Source organism: Trachinotus anak, unplaced genomic scaffold (assembly GCF_046630095.1).
Source record: "Trachinotus anak isolate AG129_WGS33_773 ecotype Australia unplaced genomic scaffold, CSIRO_AGI_Tana_v1 ptg000018l, whole genome shotgun sequence".
Lineage (NCBI taxonomy): Eukaryota > Metazoa > Chordata > Actinopteri > Carangiformes > Carangidae > Trachinotus > Trachinotus anak.
Window position 1 is genome coordinate 7,480,659 of NW_027273869.1, and position 20,586 is coordinate 7,501,244.

General features: G+C 42.0%; 1 protein-coding gene across 2 annotated transcripts in view; it reads left to right on the top strand.

The window, feature by feature from the left end:
- Window positions 1–20,586, top strand: part of celsr1a (cadherin EGF LAG seven-pass G-type receptor 1a) — a 91,428-nt gene that overhangs the window by 68,108 nt on the left and 2,734 nt on the right. Inside the window, exons 10-35 of one of the 2 annotated variants that reach the window (XM_071501592.1) lie at window positions 854–1,020; window positions 1,219–1,404; window positions 1,496–1,609; window positions 1,780–1,954; window positions 2,046–2,187; window positions 3,767–3,887; window positions 4,396–4,579; window positions 6,330–6,431; window positions 7,546–7,640; window positions 7,999–8,208; window positions 8,522–8,705; window positions 8,798–8,941; window positions 9,039–9,222; window positions 9,868–10,035; window positions 10,169–10,295; window positions 10,405–10,605; window positions 14,227–14,401; window positions 14,708–14,820; window positions 15,106–15,185; window positions 15,333–15,459; window positions 15,632–15,757; window positions 15,978–16,114; window positions 18,885–18,985; window positions 19,064–19,207; window positions 19,756–20,025; window positions 20,112–20,493. In XM_071501592.1, coding sequence (XP_071357693.1) covers window positions 854–1,020; window positions 1,219–1,404; window positions 1,496–1,609; window positions 1,780–1,954; window positions 2,046–2,187; window positions 3,767–3,887; window positions 4,396–4,579; window positions 6,330–6,431; window positions 7,546–7,640; window positions 7,999–8,208; window positions 8,522–8,705; window positions 8,798–8,941; window positions 9,039–9,222; window positions 9,868–10,035; window positions 10,169–10,295; window positions 10,405–10,605; window positions 14,227–14,401; window positions 14,708–14,820; window positions 15,106–15,185; window positions 15,333–15,459; window positions 15,632–15,757; window positions 15,978–16,114; window positions 18,885–18,985; window positions 19,064–19,207; window positions 19,756–20,025; window positions 20,112–20,493 — 4,159 coding nt within the window. The remainder of the gene's footprint in view (window positions 1–853; window positions 1,021–1,218; window positions 1,405–1,495; window positions 1,610–1,779; window positions 1,955–2,045; window positions 2,188–3,766; window positions 3,888–4,395; window positions 4,580–6,329; window positions 6,432–7,545; window positions 7,641–7,998; window positions 8,209–8,521; window positions 8,706–8,797; window positions 8,942–9,038; window positions 9,223–9,867; window positions 10,036–10,168; window positions 10,296–10,404; window positions 10,606–14,226; window positions 14,402–14,707; window positions 14,821–15,105; window positions 15,186–15,332; window positions 15,460–15,631; window positions 15,758–15,977; window positions 16,115–18,884; window positions 18,986–19,063; window positions 19,208–19,755; window positions 20,026–20,111; window positions 20,494–20,586) is intronic. The other variant, XM_071501593.1, reaches the window with a different exon arrangement.

Here is a 20,586-nt window from a genome sequence, read left to right on the forward strand (position 1 = left end):
TCGAGCCCCATCATAGCCCCTCAAAAAAAAAAAAGACATGTTTCTCAGCCACAGCGGCACTATGTGTTTGGTGCTAGCGTTAATTAGTAAATTCTAGCATGACAGCTTGTTAGCATACTGTTGGCACACGCACAAAGAGACACCAGCATGACTTTCTGTCTTCCTCTGAGAAGTGGTTGTTTTTTACTTAATGGAGGACTAAGCTTTTGCAAAGTAGTCGGACTAAAACCACTGCAGCTAGCTGCTACCAGGAACAAATATGTGCTTTGTCTCATAATTACAGCTTCTGAGTGTATTTGTGCATGCTTCAGGTGAAATATATGCCCTGGGGACCCTCACAGAGTCTATGCTGCAGATTATACAGGAGGGAACACGAACTGTATGCTCTACTGAAAGATTGACCCTTGTTGTGTGTGTTTCTGTGTGTGGGCGGGTTAATGGTGTTTTTGTGTGTTCTACAGGAGTTTGTACAGAATGTGTCATTGATTATTATCACACACAGGAAAAACTTTATCTTAACCATAAATATTAAACTGGGATTAAAGAACCAGCACAGTAACCAAACGATTAATACTAAAGAAGGTTTTTATTTGAATGGCAGACACTTCAGTATAATTGTATTAAACTATGTAGACGATGGTGCAGATGACTTCATATACACAGATACACTGCACACTGTATCAGAATAAAGAGCATATTTCCATTAACTCTCCTGATATCTTTATTGGAATTACACTAATGTTTCAATATAAGTATGGCACTGATTTGGCCTATAAATGATACTCTTAGCACTCATTAAGTTTTGCCCACAACCTGACTCTTGATCTTCCCTCCCTGTCTCGTTGCTTTCCAGTGATGCCATCTCCTCAGTTCTTCGATGGTCAGGCGCTGGTTTCCTGGAGTGACCCAGACATTACCGTTGCCATTCCCTGGTACATGGGCCTCATGTTCCGCACCAGGCAGCCTGCTGGCACGCTCATGCAGGCCAATCTTGGACCTTCCTCCACCATTAATCTCATGGTAAGATATACAGCACATTGTCAACAAATTATTGTCGTCATAAATGGCATCATCATCAGCATATAGTGCAAACTTATTTATTTAACACACTTTACTACACTTTGGTACAATTTAGACTTTTTAGATTTCTTCACAGCTGACCTAAAATACTTTTAGAGTGCTTTGTCATTAAATTCCTCCATGTTCCCCACCATCCAGGTGAGTGAACAACAGGTCCGTATGGAAGTGTTGCTCAGGCAGCAGCTTGTGGCGATGCTGAGCTTCCCCCAAGTTCGTGTCAACGATGGAGAGTGGCACCACTTGCTGGTAGAATTACGGAGCATTAAAGACAGCAAGGACATTAAATACATGGCCACTGTGTCCCTGGACTACAGCATGTATCAGGTACAGGGCGTATTACATCACGAGTAGTGACAGTGCTACATAAGGTTCAAGCTTCCTTGGAAAAAATGTTCATTTCTGTATTTTTAAGCAGAAGTCCGTGGAGATTGGTAATGACCTGCCAGGTTTGAAGCTGCAAACTCTTCATGTTGGAGGTTTACCTGGAAATGGAAACCATGTCATCAAAGGATTTGTTGGCTGCATACAGGTCAGTGTGTGTGTGTGTGTGTGTGTGTGTGTGTGTGTGTGTGTGTGTGTGTGTGTGTTTCATTTGTCTGACCAAAAAAAGAAAATTTATATATGAACATATGAAGATATATGTCTTAGAAAATTCTTCTTGTCCGCCTTATGCTTCTTCTCTTTGTCACTCTCCATCAGGGTGTCCGTATGGGTGAGACATCGACCAATGTAGCCAACGTGAACATGGCTCAGGGTCTAAAGATCCATGTGGAGGACGGCTGCGACTTAGAAGACCCATGCGACTCCAACATCTGCCCTGACAACAGTCACTGCAGCGACGACTGGAGCACACACACTTGTGTCTGTGACCCAGGTAATACACACATTCATAAACACATGCACCCTTATCAACTCCACATGTCACTCAGTAAGATTTGGCTGTCATTCCTCACTTTTCTCTGCAGGTTACTTCGGTAAGGAGTGTGTGGACGCTTGTCAGCTCAACCCGTGTGAGCATGTTTCCACCTGCGTTCGCAAACCAAGCTCCTCCCATGGCTACACCTGTGAATGCGGACAGAACTACTATGGCCAGTACTGTGAAAACAAGTAAGATCCCTTCCTCTGACGACTAAAAAACAGGACCAAGGATCTGCTGTACTTTCATTTGATTTGTGTCCTTTACCATTATTTTTGCCTTGGCACTCTGGACTATGCTTCATGTTGTAATTTCTTCCAATTAAAATCCCCCAAATCAATAGATTATTGTTTTTTCATGCTGTCAATCATCTTTCAAGTAAAGCTATTCCTCAGATATTAGAAGCATCAGATGTTACAAAGGGGCTGGAAGTTTTTATGGTCAAACACCACATTGTTGTTTCAACAGCCTAAGAGTCTGACTATTACAGGACTGATGGTAGGATCTGGCTTGTGTATGCGTGTGTTTCCATGTCTGCATATGTGGGAGTTCACTTACACAGAGTGTAGTTGTTAATTCAGTCTCAGTCTCGTGATGTTGTTAGTCTGCAACAAATATAAGCATCAAAATCATTGTTGCAAAAGTCCTTAAAATGCTACATGTTGCCCCTTTGAATACCTGTTGAAAGAAAAAAAATCACCAGCACCTTTGCAGCACTGCAGCTTTAACTGCATTTTAAAGACTGAAACTTTGTATGCCTAATGTTCCTTCCAAGAATACAGTCCCTCATATCCAGATGTTAAAAATAAGCAGACTAAAAATGGACTTCGCCTCCCACTGAGACAAAGCTCTCTAATTTTCATTAGTTGTGTTAGGCTCTTGCTCTTTTTGTAATATTGCCAATGTCCTGAGTCTTTGAGAGCAGCTTTATTAGTCAGTAATCTGAGCTGGATAGTTTTTTTGTGCCCGTGTGTGAGGAGAGAGAAAGATATCTGAAAGAAATAGTCGGCTGAAATTGGGAAAGCGGTGAGTAGGTTTGCACAGTCAGCACTGTCTAAGAGTTCACATGAATTAGCCGGCCCTGATTGAGGAGCAGTCATTTCCCCCCTGAACCCTGACCTGCCCGACACGCATCACTTCCTGTTTTAAGCAGGATGTGGGATTCCCCCTCCAAGCCTGAGTGATCTTCCATAGGTGTTTAGTCTCTGCCGTCCTCATACTGGTGCTTGTCCCCTATCAGATCACATCGCTCAGCTGGAGATCGCATCTCTTGAGAGAGAAAGAAAGTCTGTGTGTGTTTGGATGAATGAGTCACACTTGATTCATTGACTTCAAACTGTAGAGGAAGTTTATTCTAGATCTAGTGACCGAGGGCATTTAGCTGCAGATAAACTTAACAGATAGTCGGCTATCAGATTTGTACAAGCTGATACCAAGTCAGTAACATGCCAAAACTTGATCAACCATCACTTTGATTTGTGTTTCTGAATATACAACAGAAACACGTGTCCTTAGTACTTTTTCCCCTAAAGAATCTTCTTTACTCATTCACCTTAGCATGTTTCAAGATATTTCATTACCAGCATCAAGAGAGCAAAGATCAGTTTGAGAAAAAAAAAAAAAAAAAAAAAATATATATATATATATATATATATATATGAATATGAATTATTCTGATGATGCATTTTCTTTCACTTACATGGACTAATAGTATTTTAAAATGCATATGCATTGAGGCTAGTTTAATATGTACTTTGTTTCTGATGACAGAGTAGAGAAGCCGTGTCCTCAAGGATGGTGGGGCAGTCCTGTGTGTGGACCCTGTAACTGTGATACTGGCAGAGGATTTCATAAAGACTGCAACAAGACCACTGGAGAGTGCCGCTGCAAGGTAAAAACATACACAATGTGACATTTTACAGGTTAATAGTGAATACAAGTGTGGTTATTTTGTGATTCACCAAAGTTTTGCACAGGACAGGAGAATAATGTACTTTGAAAAACAGGCTAATTCAAAAGTTTCTAGTGCAATATTTAAAGTGAGAAACCTCAATGTTCCTCTTATGAATGAAAAGTTACGGTCTCTGTTCAGTTCACTCAGGTGTTTTGGTATGACCAATAGCTCATGGTGGCTAATGTTAGCTAAGCTTAGGAACATACTGCTGTATAACCGGTGTATTGCTGAAGCAGTTATCTGACATGTCTCTTTTTTACTTGTGCATCTGTTTAAGTCTCATCCTGTAATTGTTACTTGTTGCCAAAGTGGCTGCCGTTAAGTAAAAATGACATGGACTCACTTTAATGATGCATTGAGATATGCACTTATTGTGCCCCCCAAACATCTAAATTTAAATATTATATTAGTTATGCTTCTCTACTCTTCTTCCATCTTCCTGCAGGAAAACCACTATCGTCCAGAGGGTGAGGACACTTGCTTCCCCTGTGAGTGTTTCTCAATTGGCTCTGAGTCTCGGACCTGTGACGTCACCACCGGCCAGTGTCCCTGTAAAGGAGGGGTCATAGGTCGTCAGTGTAACCGCTGTGATAACCCCTTTGCAGAAGTCACCCCCACTGGATGTGAAGGTGTGTAAATTTTGATATTTTCCTATAACATGTATTTAAAATGTGATCTTTCCCAGCGTTTTTGATCTTTTTGCTTTATTACTTCAAAACAGGAAATTGATAGACTAAAATCATAAACAATAGTTGTTAAGGTTGGAAAAAAAAGAAAAACATAAAGCCTATATAGAGCATCTATTTCTCCAAAATTGCCAGAATAATTTTCTCTGGTCATTTACATATTGACAAGTTTGCAATTATACCAATTAGTCCTGCAAAAAAAGCACAGTTCAACTTAAATTCAATATACTGATTCATTCATATCTGATTAGTGTAAACAATAACTCATTCACATAAAACATAACTAGTCCATAGCTATTCCAAAATGCTGCCAGATCAGATAAATAATGTGCTGTTTATGCAACCATGAAGTTCAGAGAAAGGATATGAGGTATTTATGACAGGGACAGTTATGAGAAAGAAGTCGGGTGTGTTATTCCTTTAAATGTTCCGGTTCACACAGCGGGGCCGGATGAATCGGTGAAGTGTCAGAAGGAGACAAATAGTGTCGCTCACGTCTGCTGGTGCTGCAGTCGAGCTAACTTCACGTCTTTGTCGCCACCCAGCCAAGCAGAAGAGGCGAGTCTGGCTAGTGGGCTAACTTGGCAGTGGGACCGCGCACACATAATACAGTAGAGATGAATAGAAGACAAAACCACAAAGTCCTAAACAGAAAATGAATGTCAGTGTCCTGACTATTTGACCCAATACGAGGCTCTGCAGAGCCTCAGAACGTGTTCAGACTTTTGATAGCTGTAAATCCCGAATTTCTTTGTGAGAAAATAGTTCTCTTTGTTGAAAACAGATGTCCCAGTTCATGCTTTTTGAATTTCTGATGTAAGATTTGATATGATAATTTCATATTGAAATCATTAAACAAATTCTGACTCAAGGAAGGAGCTTGAGGGAAGGGTTGAGGATGAAAAAATAAAGCAAAACATTTCTTTGGTTACGTCCTGCGGTTCATTGAGATGTGACCATCCATGACAGGCCTCATACCGATCTGTCAGCTCTGGACCAGACGCGGCCCAGACGACAGGGAGACACGCAGTAACTCCACAGTTAATGTCACTGCAGCCTTTAGCGATGACAGAGAGTCTTGTACTTTAGCAGAAATGACCCTGAAATAAAGGGGGGAAAAAGTATGATCTGATAAATGGAGCACTGAAAATGATCCTCTCTGGTCACCTCTCGCAAACAACGAGCTTAGATTAAATAAACTCAAAATGGAAAAAGTTATGTATCATAGCTCCTAAGAGTTAACAAAACACTGTGGGATTACGGGCAATTAAGAGGAGCCACAAACAAGCCTGCAGGTCCTGGCTTGGTTTGTCCTGGAGATTTATTAACCCAGATATGCTGAAATGAATTATGCATCACAGCTTGTGTAATAGCTCTGCAGGCTTAATTTGACTCAATGTCTGCCTGTGTGGTGGAGTGGTTTGGCTAGGTGGTGTCCTAAGGTGGAACCAAAACAGATGTTAACCTTTTAAGGTGAATTTCTCTGTGGTAAAAGTTAAGGTGGTCCAGCAACAGTTTATGATGCACTTCTTATAGGGCCATTGTAAGTATCACACTTTGAACACACGTCTGTGCGGTGGCAGCTGTATGTGAACCATGGTGTGTGTTTGTTTACTGGCCCAGAATTAATGCCAGATTCCTGTTTAAACCTTATACCTACTGCTTCTATTTTTGTTTGCGCTTTCTTCCACAGTGGTGTATGAGGGCTGTCCCAAGGCATTTGATGCAGGCATCTGGTGGCCCAAGACCAAATTTGGACGCCCCGCCGCCATGAACTGTCCCAAAGGATCCATTGGTGAGTGATTTTTAAATCCTTTTGATGACAGCTGCATGGCGTGGAATACGTTTGTACCTTCAGACTCAGACTCGCTGTTTCTCCATTGTTTCCAGTCCTTATGCTAAGCTATGCTAATCAGCTGCTGACTTTTTATTTCTAAGACTAAAACTGTCTTTTAAAAGCCATACGGTCTTCCTTTGGAAAACAAAATACGTCAGTCTCTATGCCAAAGTATTCACAGTTATTGTGTAACAGCGGTTGGATTAAGCGGCATGTGTGGTCGTGTCTTTTTGAGTAAATATATTTTAAGGCAAGGCATATAAACACACACTCTCTCACACACACATACGCAAGCTGAAAAATAAGGCTCTCTGATTGGTCAGTTATCCCAACAGAGTTTTTTTTCAGCATCCAGTCGGTTTAATCTGTAGAGCCTCTTGGAAAAACACCAGGTACATTCAGAGCTGACAGTAAGACCCCACCTCTTCCAGCTGTGTGTGTGTGGGTGTGTGTGTGTGTGTGTGTGTGTGTGTGGGCGTGTGAACGAGAGAGAGAGAGAGCGAGAGAAAGAATCGAGGCGGACTCAAAACTTGAGTAAAGCCGCTGTCACTTTCCTGGTTACCCCCCCTAGTAACTGCCGTCACCATGGTGACCCTTTTGTTGTCTATTCAAACTCAGGGGGGAATTTATTTGCTAACATTGCTCGTTGCGCTCTCCGAGCTCCAACTGGCAACTCCTTCAGCCGTTTCTTCCTTACAATGCAACAATAGCACGAGAGGAGACTTCGCATTTGGATGAAGTCTTCTCTCAAACTGATTCAGACTGGAACTCAGTGTTGATTCAGATATTTAAACCACTAAGACCAGAAGTGGTTTACATTTTTCAGGTGTTTAACTGTAACGGATGTTTTATTGCCCTGAGTAGTGTCTGCAGGTATTCCTTTCAGGCCTACAGCCTCAACAACCTTCATCGGTTTTTCTATTGTGCTATAACATCATTTTGTGAGTATATTGTGCTCACATGACTTCAGAATTAACTTAGCTGCCTCCAGTATGTTTGGGAAATAAATGGGAGGAGCTTGATTTGAGCTGAAACTTGATTTTCCTTTCTTTTCGTTTTTGTATTTTCCCAGGTACTGCCATCCGCCACTGTAGCGATGAGAAAGGCTGGTTGTCTCCTGAGCTCTTCAACTGCACCACCGTCACCTTTTCCCACCTAAAGAAACTGGTGAATACAAGTCAAAATAAACATTTGAACTGCTAAAGCTAAAAATCCACTCGGGTATTAAGAATATCCAGGTTGTCTGCACTGGTCCTTGTTTACAATGATTACTGGTACTTATTTAAAACATACTCTGCAGTGTAAGAGTGCTGATGTGTCTTTAATGAGGTGTAATTTGATCTCCAGTCTATAGGAGATTTCAACAAGTACTTCACCTATTGTGTTTGAACCTGAACCTAATACTTCAGTCTTCAACTTCTCAAAGTGTCACTAATCCAGGGATTGACCAGTTTCTGTTATGTTTCATTGCGCCCACTCAGCTTTCCTCTGCTTTGACCCCCCCCCCCCCCCCCAATTCCTCCAGAATGACGACCTGCGTCGCAACAGTTCAAGGATGAACAGTGAACACTCCAAGACCATTGTGCGTTTGCTCAACAGCGCCACCAACAACACCCCGCATTACTATGGCAACGACGTGAAGACGGCCGCTCAGCTGCTGAACCACGTGCTGCAGTATGAGAGCCAGCAGGCGGGATTCGACCTCACTGCCATGAGGGATGCCGAGTTCAATGAGGTAGAAAAGAAAAGCAGCAGGATATAATGATCCACTTTGATTTAATGACCTTTAGAAATTACGACTTAAATAAATGGTTAAAAAAGATCTTAAAACTACAATTTAGTGAAACCAAGTCTGCAGCACTGGGAGCACTGGTGGCACACTGCCCTCCACTGGTTAATTCTCACTGGGAAGGCAACTTGATCCATCACTCTAGTTATCTCACTTCCACCTTTGCTTCATTATCTTGTAATGTAGTGTCTTTGCCAGTCATGTAATTTTCAACAATACAACCTTAAATCATTCATGTCATTTGTTTATTTTTCTGCAGAATTTGGTGCGAGCAGGCAGCGCCATACTGGATCCTGATAACAAGGAGCACTGGGAGCAGATCCAGAGGACTGAGGGCGGCACCGCGCATCTGCTCCGCAACTTCGAGGACTACGCCAACACGCTGGCACAGAACGTTAGGAAAACCTACCTGAAACCCTTCACCATTGTTACCGACAACATGAGTGAGTAGAACAGAAATCACACTGTGTAAAGCCGGTGCACATTAATACACACCACATCATCCTCGCGATTGTCCTCTCTGCCTGTCCTCCAGTTCTAACTGTGGACTACCTGGATCTGTCGGATCCAGAAAAGGCGACATTCCCTCGGTTCCAGGACATACAGGAGGCCTATCCCAAAGAGCTCGGGTCCTCCATCCACTTCCCCCAGTTCAACCTCCGCACTCAGGGCTACAGAGGTAGCATCACGCCCCACTAGCTTAATATGTGTAGAAGCTGAAACTGCAGTCTTGGGTCAGTCAGTTTATCTTTTCATCCTCTTTCCGTTTACTCCAGTGGAGCCCACTCCGGCCCCTCCAACCCAGACTGACCCCCCTGTTGAGGAGGAGCACACAATGTCTGATAGGAGACGCCGACACCTCGAGCCAGCTGCCCCTCTGCCAGTTGCCGTGGTGATAGTGTACAAATCACTGGGAAAATTGCTCCCGGAAAGATATGACCCTGATCGCAGGAGTCTGAGGTAGAGTACTGACAGCCAGTGCACCATTATATGTCGATGTACATGCTTTTGTCAGATGCTGAACGCAAGGAAGTGCATACCAACTTTCTCATGTACTTTCCTAGCATTGAATTATGATTTGTAATACGGTTAAATAGTTCCAAGCAAGACCTCAAAGAATGAAGAATGATATTTAGCACACAGGGAAAAAGTGCCCGCACCCTATCTGAACTCTAAAAACTTTCTATAGTGCTTACTGGTGTGTTTATAACTCACAATATCCTGTAAACTCTTGAAGAAACTGTACGTCATATGAAAATATTTCATCTTTAATGTTAATACATGTCATAATATTTATTGTAGCTGTGTTTGAAAGAACCAACTTATCACTGCCTGCATGGACCAAATATAAAACTATGTAGGCCCATGCAGAACTGGGAGTGCTCTGTATTCATACTGTGTGTGACAGGACAGAAAATATTTCCAAGATAAGAGTGGGAAGTTAACAATAGGATAAGAGAGAATATGTCCAAATGTAATCAACTTTTGGGTTCGTTATGGTAAAATCTGATTTCAGCATCACCTACTGCAAGTTGCTGTAGCTCAGTGGTTAAAAACTTTACATCAATAATTTAGGTCATACTTATTTTTTTCATGGGTTTCCAGACTCCCCAACCGTCCGGTGATCAACACAGCCATAGTGAGCGCCACAGTCCACAGTGAGGGTCCGCCTCTCCCTCCCATCCTAGACCCCCCCATCACCCTGGAGTACACCTTGCTGGAGACAGAGGAGAGGACCAAGCCTGTCTGCGTCTTCTGGAACCACTCCATCGCGTGAGTTGGACTTTTCACGGATATGTTTCCACACCAGGGAGTATTCAGTAGCTCAGAGTCACATTGTTGCTGGCGTTCTGTTGTATATTACTGATGTGTTTGTGCGTTTGTATGTGTGTGTTGGCGTCTTTAGGATCGGAGGGACAGGCGGCTGGTCTTCTAAAGGCTGCGAGGTGCTGAATAGAAACAACAGCCACATAAGCTGTCAGTGTAATCACCTGACCAGCTATGCTGTGCTGATGGATATCTCCAAGAGAGAGGTGCTAATTTCAAGTTCTATCATTCCAGCTTTATTTATAACATTCAACTAAGCTTGCTTTATATTATTAATTGCTTGTATTGACTCAATGCCTGAATCATTCTCCACAGCATGGTGATGTTCTCCCCCTGAAGATCGTCACCTACACCACAGTGTCAGTCTCCCTTCTCCTTCTCCTCATCACCTTCATCTTACTGTGCCTCTTACGCCGGCTGCGCTCCAACCTCCATGCCATCCATAGGAACCTGGTGGCAGCGCTCTTCTTCTCCGAGCTCGTCTTCCTGCTTGGCATCAACCAGACCGACAACCCGGTGAGTGTATTTTTAGCCCACGGAGAACAGGGTATATGTACAATGGAGATACTGTGCTGAGCATGTTCTCGCTGTTAAAAGCAGTGATTTGTTTTTTGTCAGCCGTACCCCATCAGCCCGGTCAGATGAACTCAATTACCCCTTCATCAGCGCCACCCATCACAGTCCAAATGTGTCCTCCTAAAGTGATTTTAAATTAGATGATATTTGACACTACGAATTATATCAAAGGGGACCTTGCCACAGTAATGTTTTGAAAAAAACAGGCAGTTTAGGTGTTTGTGGGAAGTTTGCACTTGTACTTCTTCCTCTTATAGTGGAGGAAGTTGGACATTTCAAATATTATCCCTCTGTGATGTTTAGCTGTCTCTGAAATGAGCTAAAAGTCATGTTTTACTTTTAGCTAATTATTTGAAATGGCATTCATTACTTTCAGCTAACTATTTCACCTGTTTATCCAGCACTTTAACTAACTCTGTCAACTGTTTATCTATTAACTAATTGTTAACTATTTACCTATCACAGTACAATTTTGCTTATTATTTAAAACATTATCCATTACTTTCAGGTAACTGTGTTTATCCAATACTCTTAGCTCAATATTTCAACCATTTACCCATAACAGAACTTTTAGCGAACTGTTTAGACTTCACTGCCTGCTTTCTAACTAGTCTTCAAGCATCCTCAGTGTTACAGGTGGCTTATTGGATACATATTTTTAAATCAAATTTATGTTTCTTTAAAGTGGCTGAACTACTCCACAGTGTTTCCCCCTGGCACTCAGGAACTGTACCTGGGGGTTGGGTATCACTCGTTTAAGGGATCGCAGCAGCAGTTAAAGGTGTTGTTTGGTGACGTTAAGCAAACTCTACAAGCTTGCTTTGTTTGTGACATTTGTGTACAAAGTAAACATTAGCCACAAACACAACAACATAGACTGCAAATGCATATGACACAGACGCACACCAGTTCGTACTTTTCCCATGCTTGTGGCAGGATAAAGATTTCTCATTCTGGTGTTTGCTATGTTAAAAACTACAAGGCATCCTACAATACTTTGTTTGGCCTGCAGGCAGCCATCTAAAGGTGTGCTGGCAGGGGTTTTACCAGGCCTAATGGGCAAAGGCTTACCTGGGAGTCTGTCTTTATTTGACAGATTATGTGTTGTGACACATAATCAGCTAATGACTGTAACAGTTAGGAATGTGCTGGTTGCCAAAGCCCTCTCTAAATTTAACCACCCGTAAGTTGATTTTACTGACCTGAGAGTCCAGTCTAAATGTAACTTTGTTACTATAAACCTCTTTAATTAAAGTAGGATGGAGGCTGAGACAGTGTAAAGTCTTAAGTCTGTCTAATGAGCTAATTACATCAAATTCTTAATCTAGTTGGGGCTTAGGTTTGGTCACAGTTATAGCCAGAGACATGCATGCGCGCTTTAGACATACAGTAGAGGATCACAAGGTGTGGGAATTCTTTGAAGTCTGACACACACACACACACACACACACACACACACACACACACACACACCTCCGTGGGCAGTAGTGGAGACATGCTGTGACTGGTACCTGTCTCCAGAAGCAGGCCTCAGGGCGGTAGGCCTTGGCAAAGGTTTTTCCAGAACAACTTCTTAGTTTTCACTTGATAAATCTCTTGCATGTTACAGAAGACATCATTAATCTGTTAATTGATGGGTAAACCTACTTTTTTATGTCATGAGGTTTGGAAAACTGATATCATGGATAAGTCTTGGGCAAACACCACTACAGATATAAACAGTGGACAAAAAACAGGCAGAGTTTAGTTCTAAACTAAAACTTTGCAAAAATGTGACAAGTAGCTTTGTAAATGTGACAGTGACGTGAATGCCGCATTATCATGTGTCACGTCTCGTTGCCATTTTTCTTTTGCAAACCTTTTGATCAATATGCATATATGAATTCCACTTTGCATAAGTTAAAGGAAGATTGTGTTATGTCCCCTTTCAAAAGTGACAGTCTTGCTTTGAGATGAACGTGTCAGCTCGGACTAGTCTGGCTAAACCAGATGTCCACAGTCTTATGCAAAGACATCACAAGATCATCAGGTCCAACTGCCAGTCCTGTAACACCTTGGTGGGTAGTAACTGCCAACTGCCAGCCGTCAACCAGATGTAAATTTTGGCTCTGACCATCAGAGTGGAAAGAAATCCGAGATAAAAAGTCAAGTCAGTTCAGGTTGTACAACTTTAAATCACTTACAATCTTTCAGTGGTCTTTACATGTTACTACAGCATATATCTTTAAACACAACACAGAGTTCTTAAAAAAAAAACGAAACAAAGAGAACAAGTAACGATAACGAACGACAAGGACTCAAAACTGAAAATGTTTTGAATATGAAAGTAAAGGTGCCCAAGAAGCTGCCTCCCAAGGGTTATTTACAGCAGTTTCTGACCAATCAGACGTCGTTCTCCGATCTACGGTATCAATCAGATTCCACATGAATTGTTTGGAGTCTTGTTTTCCAGTAGAAATGCTCTGACTCACAGTGTTTTGACTGGGCTGAGGGTGACTTGCACAAAGACTAACCACATGCTGCGTTATCTGCATCTGTATGAATTTTAGTAGAGCTCAGACGCTGAGTCCTCAGGGTGTTTTAACAAGAGAAAGGGAGAGTTTCATCTGTGTTTGTTTTTTTTCATCTCTGAATTCAGAGGTGTTTGTGTTTCAGTGTTTGTGTGCGATGTACATGCATGTCCTAGTGAGTAGGTGTGTGTGTGTGTGTGTGTGTGTGTGTGTGTGTGTGTCAAAACTGTGGAATGCTGTCAGTGTGTGCCCAGGGCCATCTGCAGAGTGATTTATAATCCTGTCAAGTCTCTGTCTCTCTCTCTCTCCCTCTCTCTCTCTTTTCTTCTGATCTCCACAGTAATACACAGCTTTACTAAAACATAGTATCTCAACTGCTGGGACATTCCCTGACACACTGCATTCCTCTATTACAGCAGCAGCAGACATGGAAATAGGGAGGGAAGGAGGTATAGGAGTGTGTGGATAGGCTGAATCATTCCTGCATTACATAAAGTGGTGAAGTTTGTCATGAAGACGTTTGTGGTATACTACCATTAGGGGTGAAAATATTGATTATATTCATTATTGATTGATCCTATAATTGATTAGTTATTTAGTCAATAAAATGCCAGAAAATTGCCCATCACAGTATCCTGTAGGCTTAAAGGACATTTCAAATTACTTGTTTTTTTCTGCCCAGCAGTCCAATATTCAAAGATATTTGATTTACATGGCTATAAATCAGAGAGAAAAAAAACACATCCTCACATTTACGAGGCTGACAATCTGCCTTTTTGTGGATATTGTTGTAATAAATGACTTCGTAGATGTTATGGCTCTCAAAATTGTGTCCCATTATTTTTATTCATCGATGGATAAAATGTTTTTTAACTGACAGAAAGACAGATGTCGTGATGGACATTACACAGATGGATGGATTTACTGGTGTTCAGGACAAGTTTGGTCGTAGCAGGGTTGCAAAAAGACAAAAGTGGATTTTGGGTTCTCATCTGGATTTCATCAAAATATTGACTTCTACTGACAGACTCTCCCTCTTATCTCCCTCCAGTTTGTGTGCACAGTGATCGCCATCCTCCTCCACTACTTCTACATGTGCACCTTTGCCTGGATGTTTGTGGAGGGGCTTCACATCTACCGCATGCTGACCGAGCTGCGCAACATCAACCACGGCCACATGAGGTTCTACTACGCCATGGGCTGGGGCATACCGGCTATCATCACCGGTGAGACACACACACACAAACACACTCATACAAGCTCGGAAACAGAGCAATTGAAGATGGCAGGTTGTCAGGGAGATTCCTGCTAAGACTTGTCTCTTCTGAAGAGGCTGTAATCCTCGTGGGAAAATTATTGAACAAGAGACAGAGGGAAAAGTAAATGTGGAGACAGATATATCCTGCCTTGAGTTGGATATCAACGATGTGTTAATAAGACAAAAGCGGAATGAATTTCTATTACTAATATCGGGCAAAAAAGCAAACTGTGTGTGTTACAGACAATTATTTTGTGTGTGTGTGTGTTTGCAGGTCTGGCAGTAGGTCTTGACCCTCAGGGATATGGGAACCCAGATTTCTGTTGGCTTTCTGTTCATGACACACTCATCTGGAGCTTCGCAGGACCCATCTTTGTAGTCGTCCTGGTATGTGCATGACTTAAATTAGTCCACAGACGGCTTGGTCTTCGGGCATTTGCACCTAAAACACACCACAAACCTTCAAAGCTTCAACTGTCACTGATTCATTAGAAATAAGATATGATTTGAAATGCACCTGTAGTGCAGCAATGTGGCTAACCAGTCATGGCCTGTAGTTAAACATACCCATGAGTTCACATAAATATACAATCAGAAATAAATTACACTGTGTGTATCGAAGTAAAATTAAATGAAACAAACTAACTCTCTCTGCCAACCCTCTCCCTCTAGGTGAACATCGTGATCTTCATCCTTGCTGCGAAAGCCTCCTGTGGGCGCAGGCAGAAGGCTGTGGAGAAGTCAGGAGCGATGTAGGTTTCACTGTCACAGTAACGATACCTCATAGAGCACAACATCCAAACATTAATCTAACCCTGGCATTTCCATTTTTGTTACATAATAATCAGTATTGATCTCGTGAGTGCATCTCAGCATAACGTGTGTCTCTGCCTCCTCAGTCCCGCACTACGAATGGCCTTCCTCCTGTTGCTACTCATCAGTGCCACCTGGCTGCTCGGGCTAATGGCAGTCAACAGCGACGTAATGACTTTCCACTACCTTTTTGCTGTCTTCAGTTGTCTGCAGGTAACAGTGTTTATGCTTAACCTCTAAGATCTCTCAATACTCTACACACATTTTCTTTTAAGATCTAAGAGCCATCTGCTAAGGATTAAAGCTCATTGGACATAGGTTCAGCCCACCTGTCATACGTACTCTGCCGTTGTAATCCATAATATCTCCTTTGCTGTCTTCACAGGGAGTCTTCATCTTCTTCTTCCATGTGGTCTTCAACAAAGAGGCGAGGAAAAACCTCAAGAACGTCCTCACAGGAAAGAAGAGTGTACCAGACGAGTCCAGCACAACAAGGGCGTCTTTGCTCACAGTGAGTGAAAGGACACACAAATATGTCCCCACACGCTGCTCATTTTACACAATGTTGTGTCCTATTTGTTTGCTGCTTCTTTTTAAGGTAATATGTTCCTTGGCATCAGTCTTTTTTAATATGTAATTTTATGTGTAGTCGTTGTATTTGCACTTTTAATTTCACTGATTTTTATGCTAAAAAAAGCTAAAAGCCTTGTAATTTATCCCTCCATCCTCAGCGTTCTCTCAACTGCAACAACACATACACAGAAGACGGCCCGTTGTACCGCTCGGGCATCGGAGAGTCTACTGTCTCCTTGGATAGTACGCTCAGGTCAGCTAAGAGCCGCAGCAGCTACCTGGCTTACACACTCAGGTACAACACCCTCACTGACTGCATGGCTGCTTTTACTACACTGCTGCAAGGGGAGTGTGTGTACGTCTACGCATGTGTGTCTGTTTGTCTGGACCAGACAACGATTCCTCTCTCTTTTCTTTCTTTGTCATCCCCCCAGCATGTCTGCTGATGCACCAAATGTCTCACACATACTAACACACCCCCAAGCCCGTATTTTCATACACACACACTTGACAGTCAAACTCTGTCACCCTGTCCTCATTCTAAGCCTTATCCAAACCTCGGGATAAGTCAAGTTGTTGGGTTTCTCTACGTTTTGAGGGTATTGCTTTCTTTGCTCCCTTACATGAATGCTGCCACAGAAAGGCACCTCCACTGTACAGAAACTCTGCTTGCATGAAAGACCAGGCTGAGCTTTGCCAGCACATGGCGCATGGCTTTGATGCAAAAACCCCACACAGACATACAGGTACCAGCTCTCACAGACACCCAGGCAACATGATACCTATTCTAGATCCATCCACAGTATTCATCCATACTTTTGTTGTTGTGTGTTCTATGTATACACAAATTAAACTGATGGTGCATTGTGTTGCTGAAGTGCACGCTTCTTGACCTGATGACTAATGAATGTATACAAGAATGGTAAAACAAGAACAAACTGTCAGAGTATAATGAAACACTGGGATTAAATTTGAATAATTTGATGTTAATGTGATATAGCTTCAAAGCACTTGAATAGAGATGCCTAGTATACACTCAAGACAGTTTCAACAAAAAGATTATAACCTTAATGAAAGGGGGGGTTTATGGCAGGGCTTTTGCATTACACTGCATTGGTTTAGCCAGGTTTTAGCTAGGTGCACCTAGCACTTTGCTAATGCAAAGTCTTTCGCTCTTGAATTTTTTCTTTTTCTTTTTTCTTTTTTTTTTTCTTTTTACTAAAATAACTCGGTTTTAAATTATTGGGAAAAGTAAAAGGCTTTATCGGAGTTTAAGCTATTACGTCAAAGAAATAAAAAACTTAAGTGTATTCAGTTTACTGTATATCACATTGTGTCCATTGCTCAGTGTTAGCTCATTCGTATACATCATGTACCTAGCACATTTCTAGTATGCTTACAACTGCTTTACAGGAAATAGATAGATAGATAAAATACTTTTTATCCCTTAGTATAAAAATGTATACTACTTATCAGATGTACATCTCAGATGTATATAAACTAGCTATATCAACTCTTGAACCACATCTTTCTCAACTAGTTTCAATAAACACATTTTAAACTGTGTTAGTTTTAGCTAAAGTAGTTACATCTGCTAAAGTTCATGCAGTTTTAGCTCATTTTACCAAGAAGCGTTAATGTCCCTGATATACATGCAGCATTGTGCATTATGTCCACTGCTCAATGTTAGCTTTTGACTACAAGAAATATATTTTAGCAATATCTACTCAATATCTTTTTTGTATGTTACAAGTTGTAAACTTGTAGCCTTTGTAAAATACATCAAAATATCACATGTTATATAAGTCTGGCAGTGTTACATGAAATACATGGAAACATGTCTTTCTCTTACTGTTTGTAACAGCCTTTAGGGAAATATAGGTTATAAAAACTCTATTGAGCTGAGAATTTCTTTTTAGTGTGTAAAAGTTTTAGTGTGTGTAACTTACTTAATTAGTTTGGAGCACTTGAGCAACAGGACAAGTGTATTCCTGATTAACCTTTAAAAAGTTGACATTTTGAGATATATCTCTCCCACGCTTTTCAGCTCTGGTTAATCGCTCCTGTGTGTGAGTATCACAGGCATGTTTTCATTGCAGTGGAGTGGTGTTACATATACCTGGTGTTTTACAGAGTTTTACAGAACCAGGGTTAGGTCTGACTGTACGCCTCGACTTGTAAAACTGTCATCTGGGTAATGTGAACTGACAGTAGGGTCACTGAGAGCAAAAACGCTAGCGGGGAGCAATGTGGCGTGCTGCCTTTGCGAAAGAGACGGTGTAAGAGCAAAGGAATAGGGAAGAAATAGGAGGAGACTGGAGAGAGATGGGAGAAAAAGAGAGAAAGAGCTGGGACTGTACCTGTTGGAAGAGGGAATCTAATACAGCCATACATATGCCTTTCCCCTGTGGCTGTTGGCATGTTTTCAGCTAATTCCAGAAGCTCCTCTTAGATCAGCCATCAGACAGGGCAGAGTCTTCAGTAGCATTTCTGCCCTCAAGTCAACATCTCAATACAATCTGGAATAAACAGCTGCGAGAGGAGAAGAGAGGAGAGGAATGATTGAACAAGTTCACCCTCTAATTTTGTAATCAATGATGCATAAAATTAGGGAATAAAAGACAAAAGCTGCTGCAAGTTTTTTTACTGTCAGCTTTTTGTATGTTTGACTGATTCTCAAAATGTGTCATTTAATATATTTATACCATTAATAGATTAAAGCAGACAATAATGAAGGTCTAACAAGTTCCCCTCCATTTATCCATCAGTGGTAGATGTGTTTTTCTGTTGATGATCATGCAGCCAGTTAATTAACCTGCTACAAGCACACCTAAACCACATTGTATTGTTTGTTATAGTCTTTGTTGAAGCCATCAACAGAGGCAGATGTTTTCTAATGAGAGATATCTGATTATACATTAGTTGTCTCAAACCTCAAGTTTGGGCTTGAATTAATTTTCAGCGACGCTTTACTTCCCCTCTCTGTCTCCTCTTAATCTCCACCTCTACTTTTCCACTCCCATTTCTCTCTCGCCTCCCTGCTGTATCTGTCTTTATCTGTGTAGGGAGGAGTCTGGCCAGAAGCCCAGTGTCTCTTCAGGAACAGCTAAAGGACACACAGATCTGGATGGACCTCTGTTCCACCGAAACGGCACCAAGGGAGATGGTGAGTTCACTTTTGCTTTTCATGTGTCAGCATTAGGTGTTAAGTTTCTATTGTAACTTCCCTCCTTGTTCCCATCAGACTCTGACTCAGACAGTGAGCTGTCAGTGGATGAACACAGCTCCTCCTACGCCTCCTCCCACTCCTCTGACAGCGAGGACGACGACATCGACGTCAAGCCGAAGTGGAACAACGAGAGGCAGCCCGTCCACAGCACGCCTAAAGGTATAGACATGGTCCAGCTGAGCCTGTACCAATTTGAGACACTTTTATTTTCATAACATGCTACAGGGTAGTATACTTTTTACTCCACTACTTTAATTTGACATCTATATGTACTTTTCAGATTAACTTGTATATACAAAATGTGATATGAATATATAGAAATATGTATTCTTATAGATTAAACTCCTCCAAAGTACATAATACATTAAAAACAGCTTCCTTTGACCAGCTATGACAGTGAAATACTACCAGTAAACAAACACTCTATATATTATATAATATACTGTATAATAGCATTCAGGCATATTGATAGGGGTCATTTTTCTGCATTATGAGTACTTTTGATACATTTTTCTAATAATACATATTTTACACTCTACTTACATACTCACATGTACATTTCACTTGTCATGGAGCTTTTTAGCAGTGTGGTCTTACTTACTTTTTCTTCAGTAAAGTATCTTAATACTTGACACAGTTGTAGGAGAATCTGAGTGGAATCTTCTTTTATTATTGCTGCTTCAAATATGTCTTGTTCCCCCCACCAGTGGAGTCTGTGCCCAATCACATGAAGCCGTACTGGCCAATGGAGGCCACCACTGCCAGTGACAGCGAGGATCCAGGCGGGGCAGAGAGGCTGAGGGTGGAGACCAAGGTGAATGTGGAACTGCACCCGGAAAATAAGCTTAACCACATTGGTGAGAGAGAGAGGGAGATGCTCCAGGAGAGAGACAGACAGACACCTAGTAATGCTAAAGACACAGCTCCCCCTGGCCAACCCAACAGCAACAGCAACCATCAACCAGAGCAGAGAAAAGGTAAGGGAAGAGAATTCAGTTGGATTAAATCAATTAACTAATTAACATTATTTGATTCAACTGGAATTCATATTTGTCCGACTCAGGCATCTTAAAGAACAAGATCAGCTACCCTCCTCCGCTGACCGACAAGAACATGAAGAACCGTCTGAGGGAGAAGCTGAGCGACTACAACTCCCCCACCATCACCTCCCCTCCCCCCAACAACAACAACACCACCACCTCTTCCCCGCCCCCGTCCTCCATCAACATCATGACCCCCACGTCCCAGCCGCCCTCTCTGGCCTCCAACGACGGCAATCGACCCGGCAACCACGACAACAGCTCCCTCATCAAGCCGCCCGTCGCCCCACGGCCTCAGATACCGGTCAGGCCCCCGCCGGCGGGCATCTACCGGGAGACCAACGGCGGAGTGGCCATGCACTTGAAGTCAGGGACGGTCAATGGAGGCAATGAGTCCGACTCAGAGTAAGTAGCCATTGAGAGAATGCTGGCATGCAACAATTATGATAATTTTATCAGCTGACATCTCTCTTTGTCCTAATAAAAACACCAGTAAGA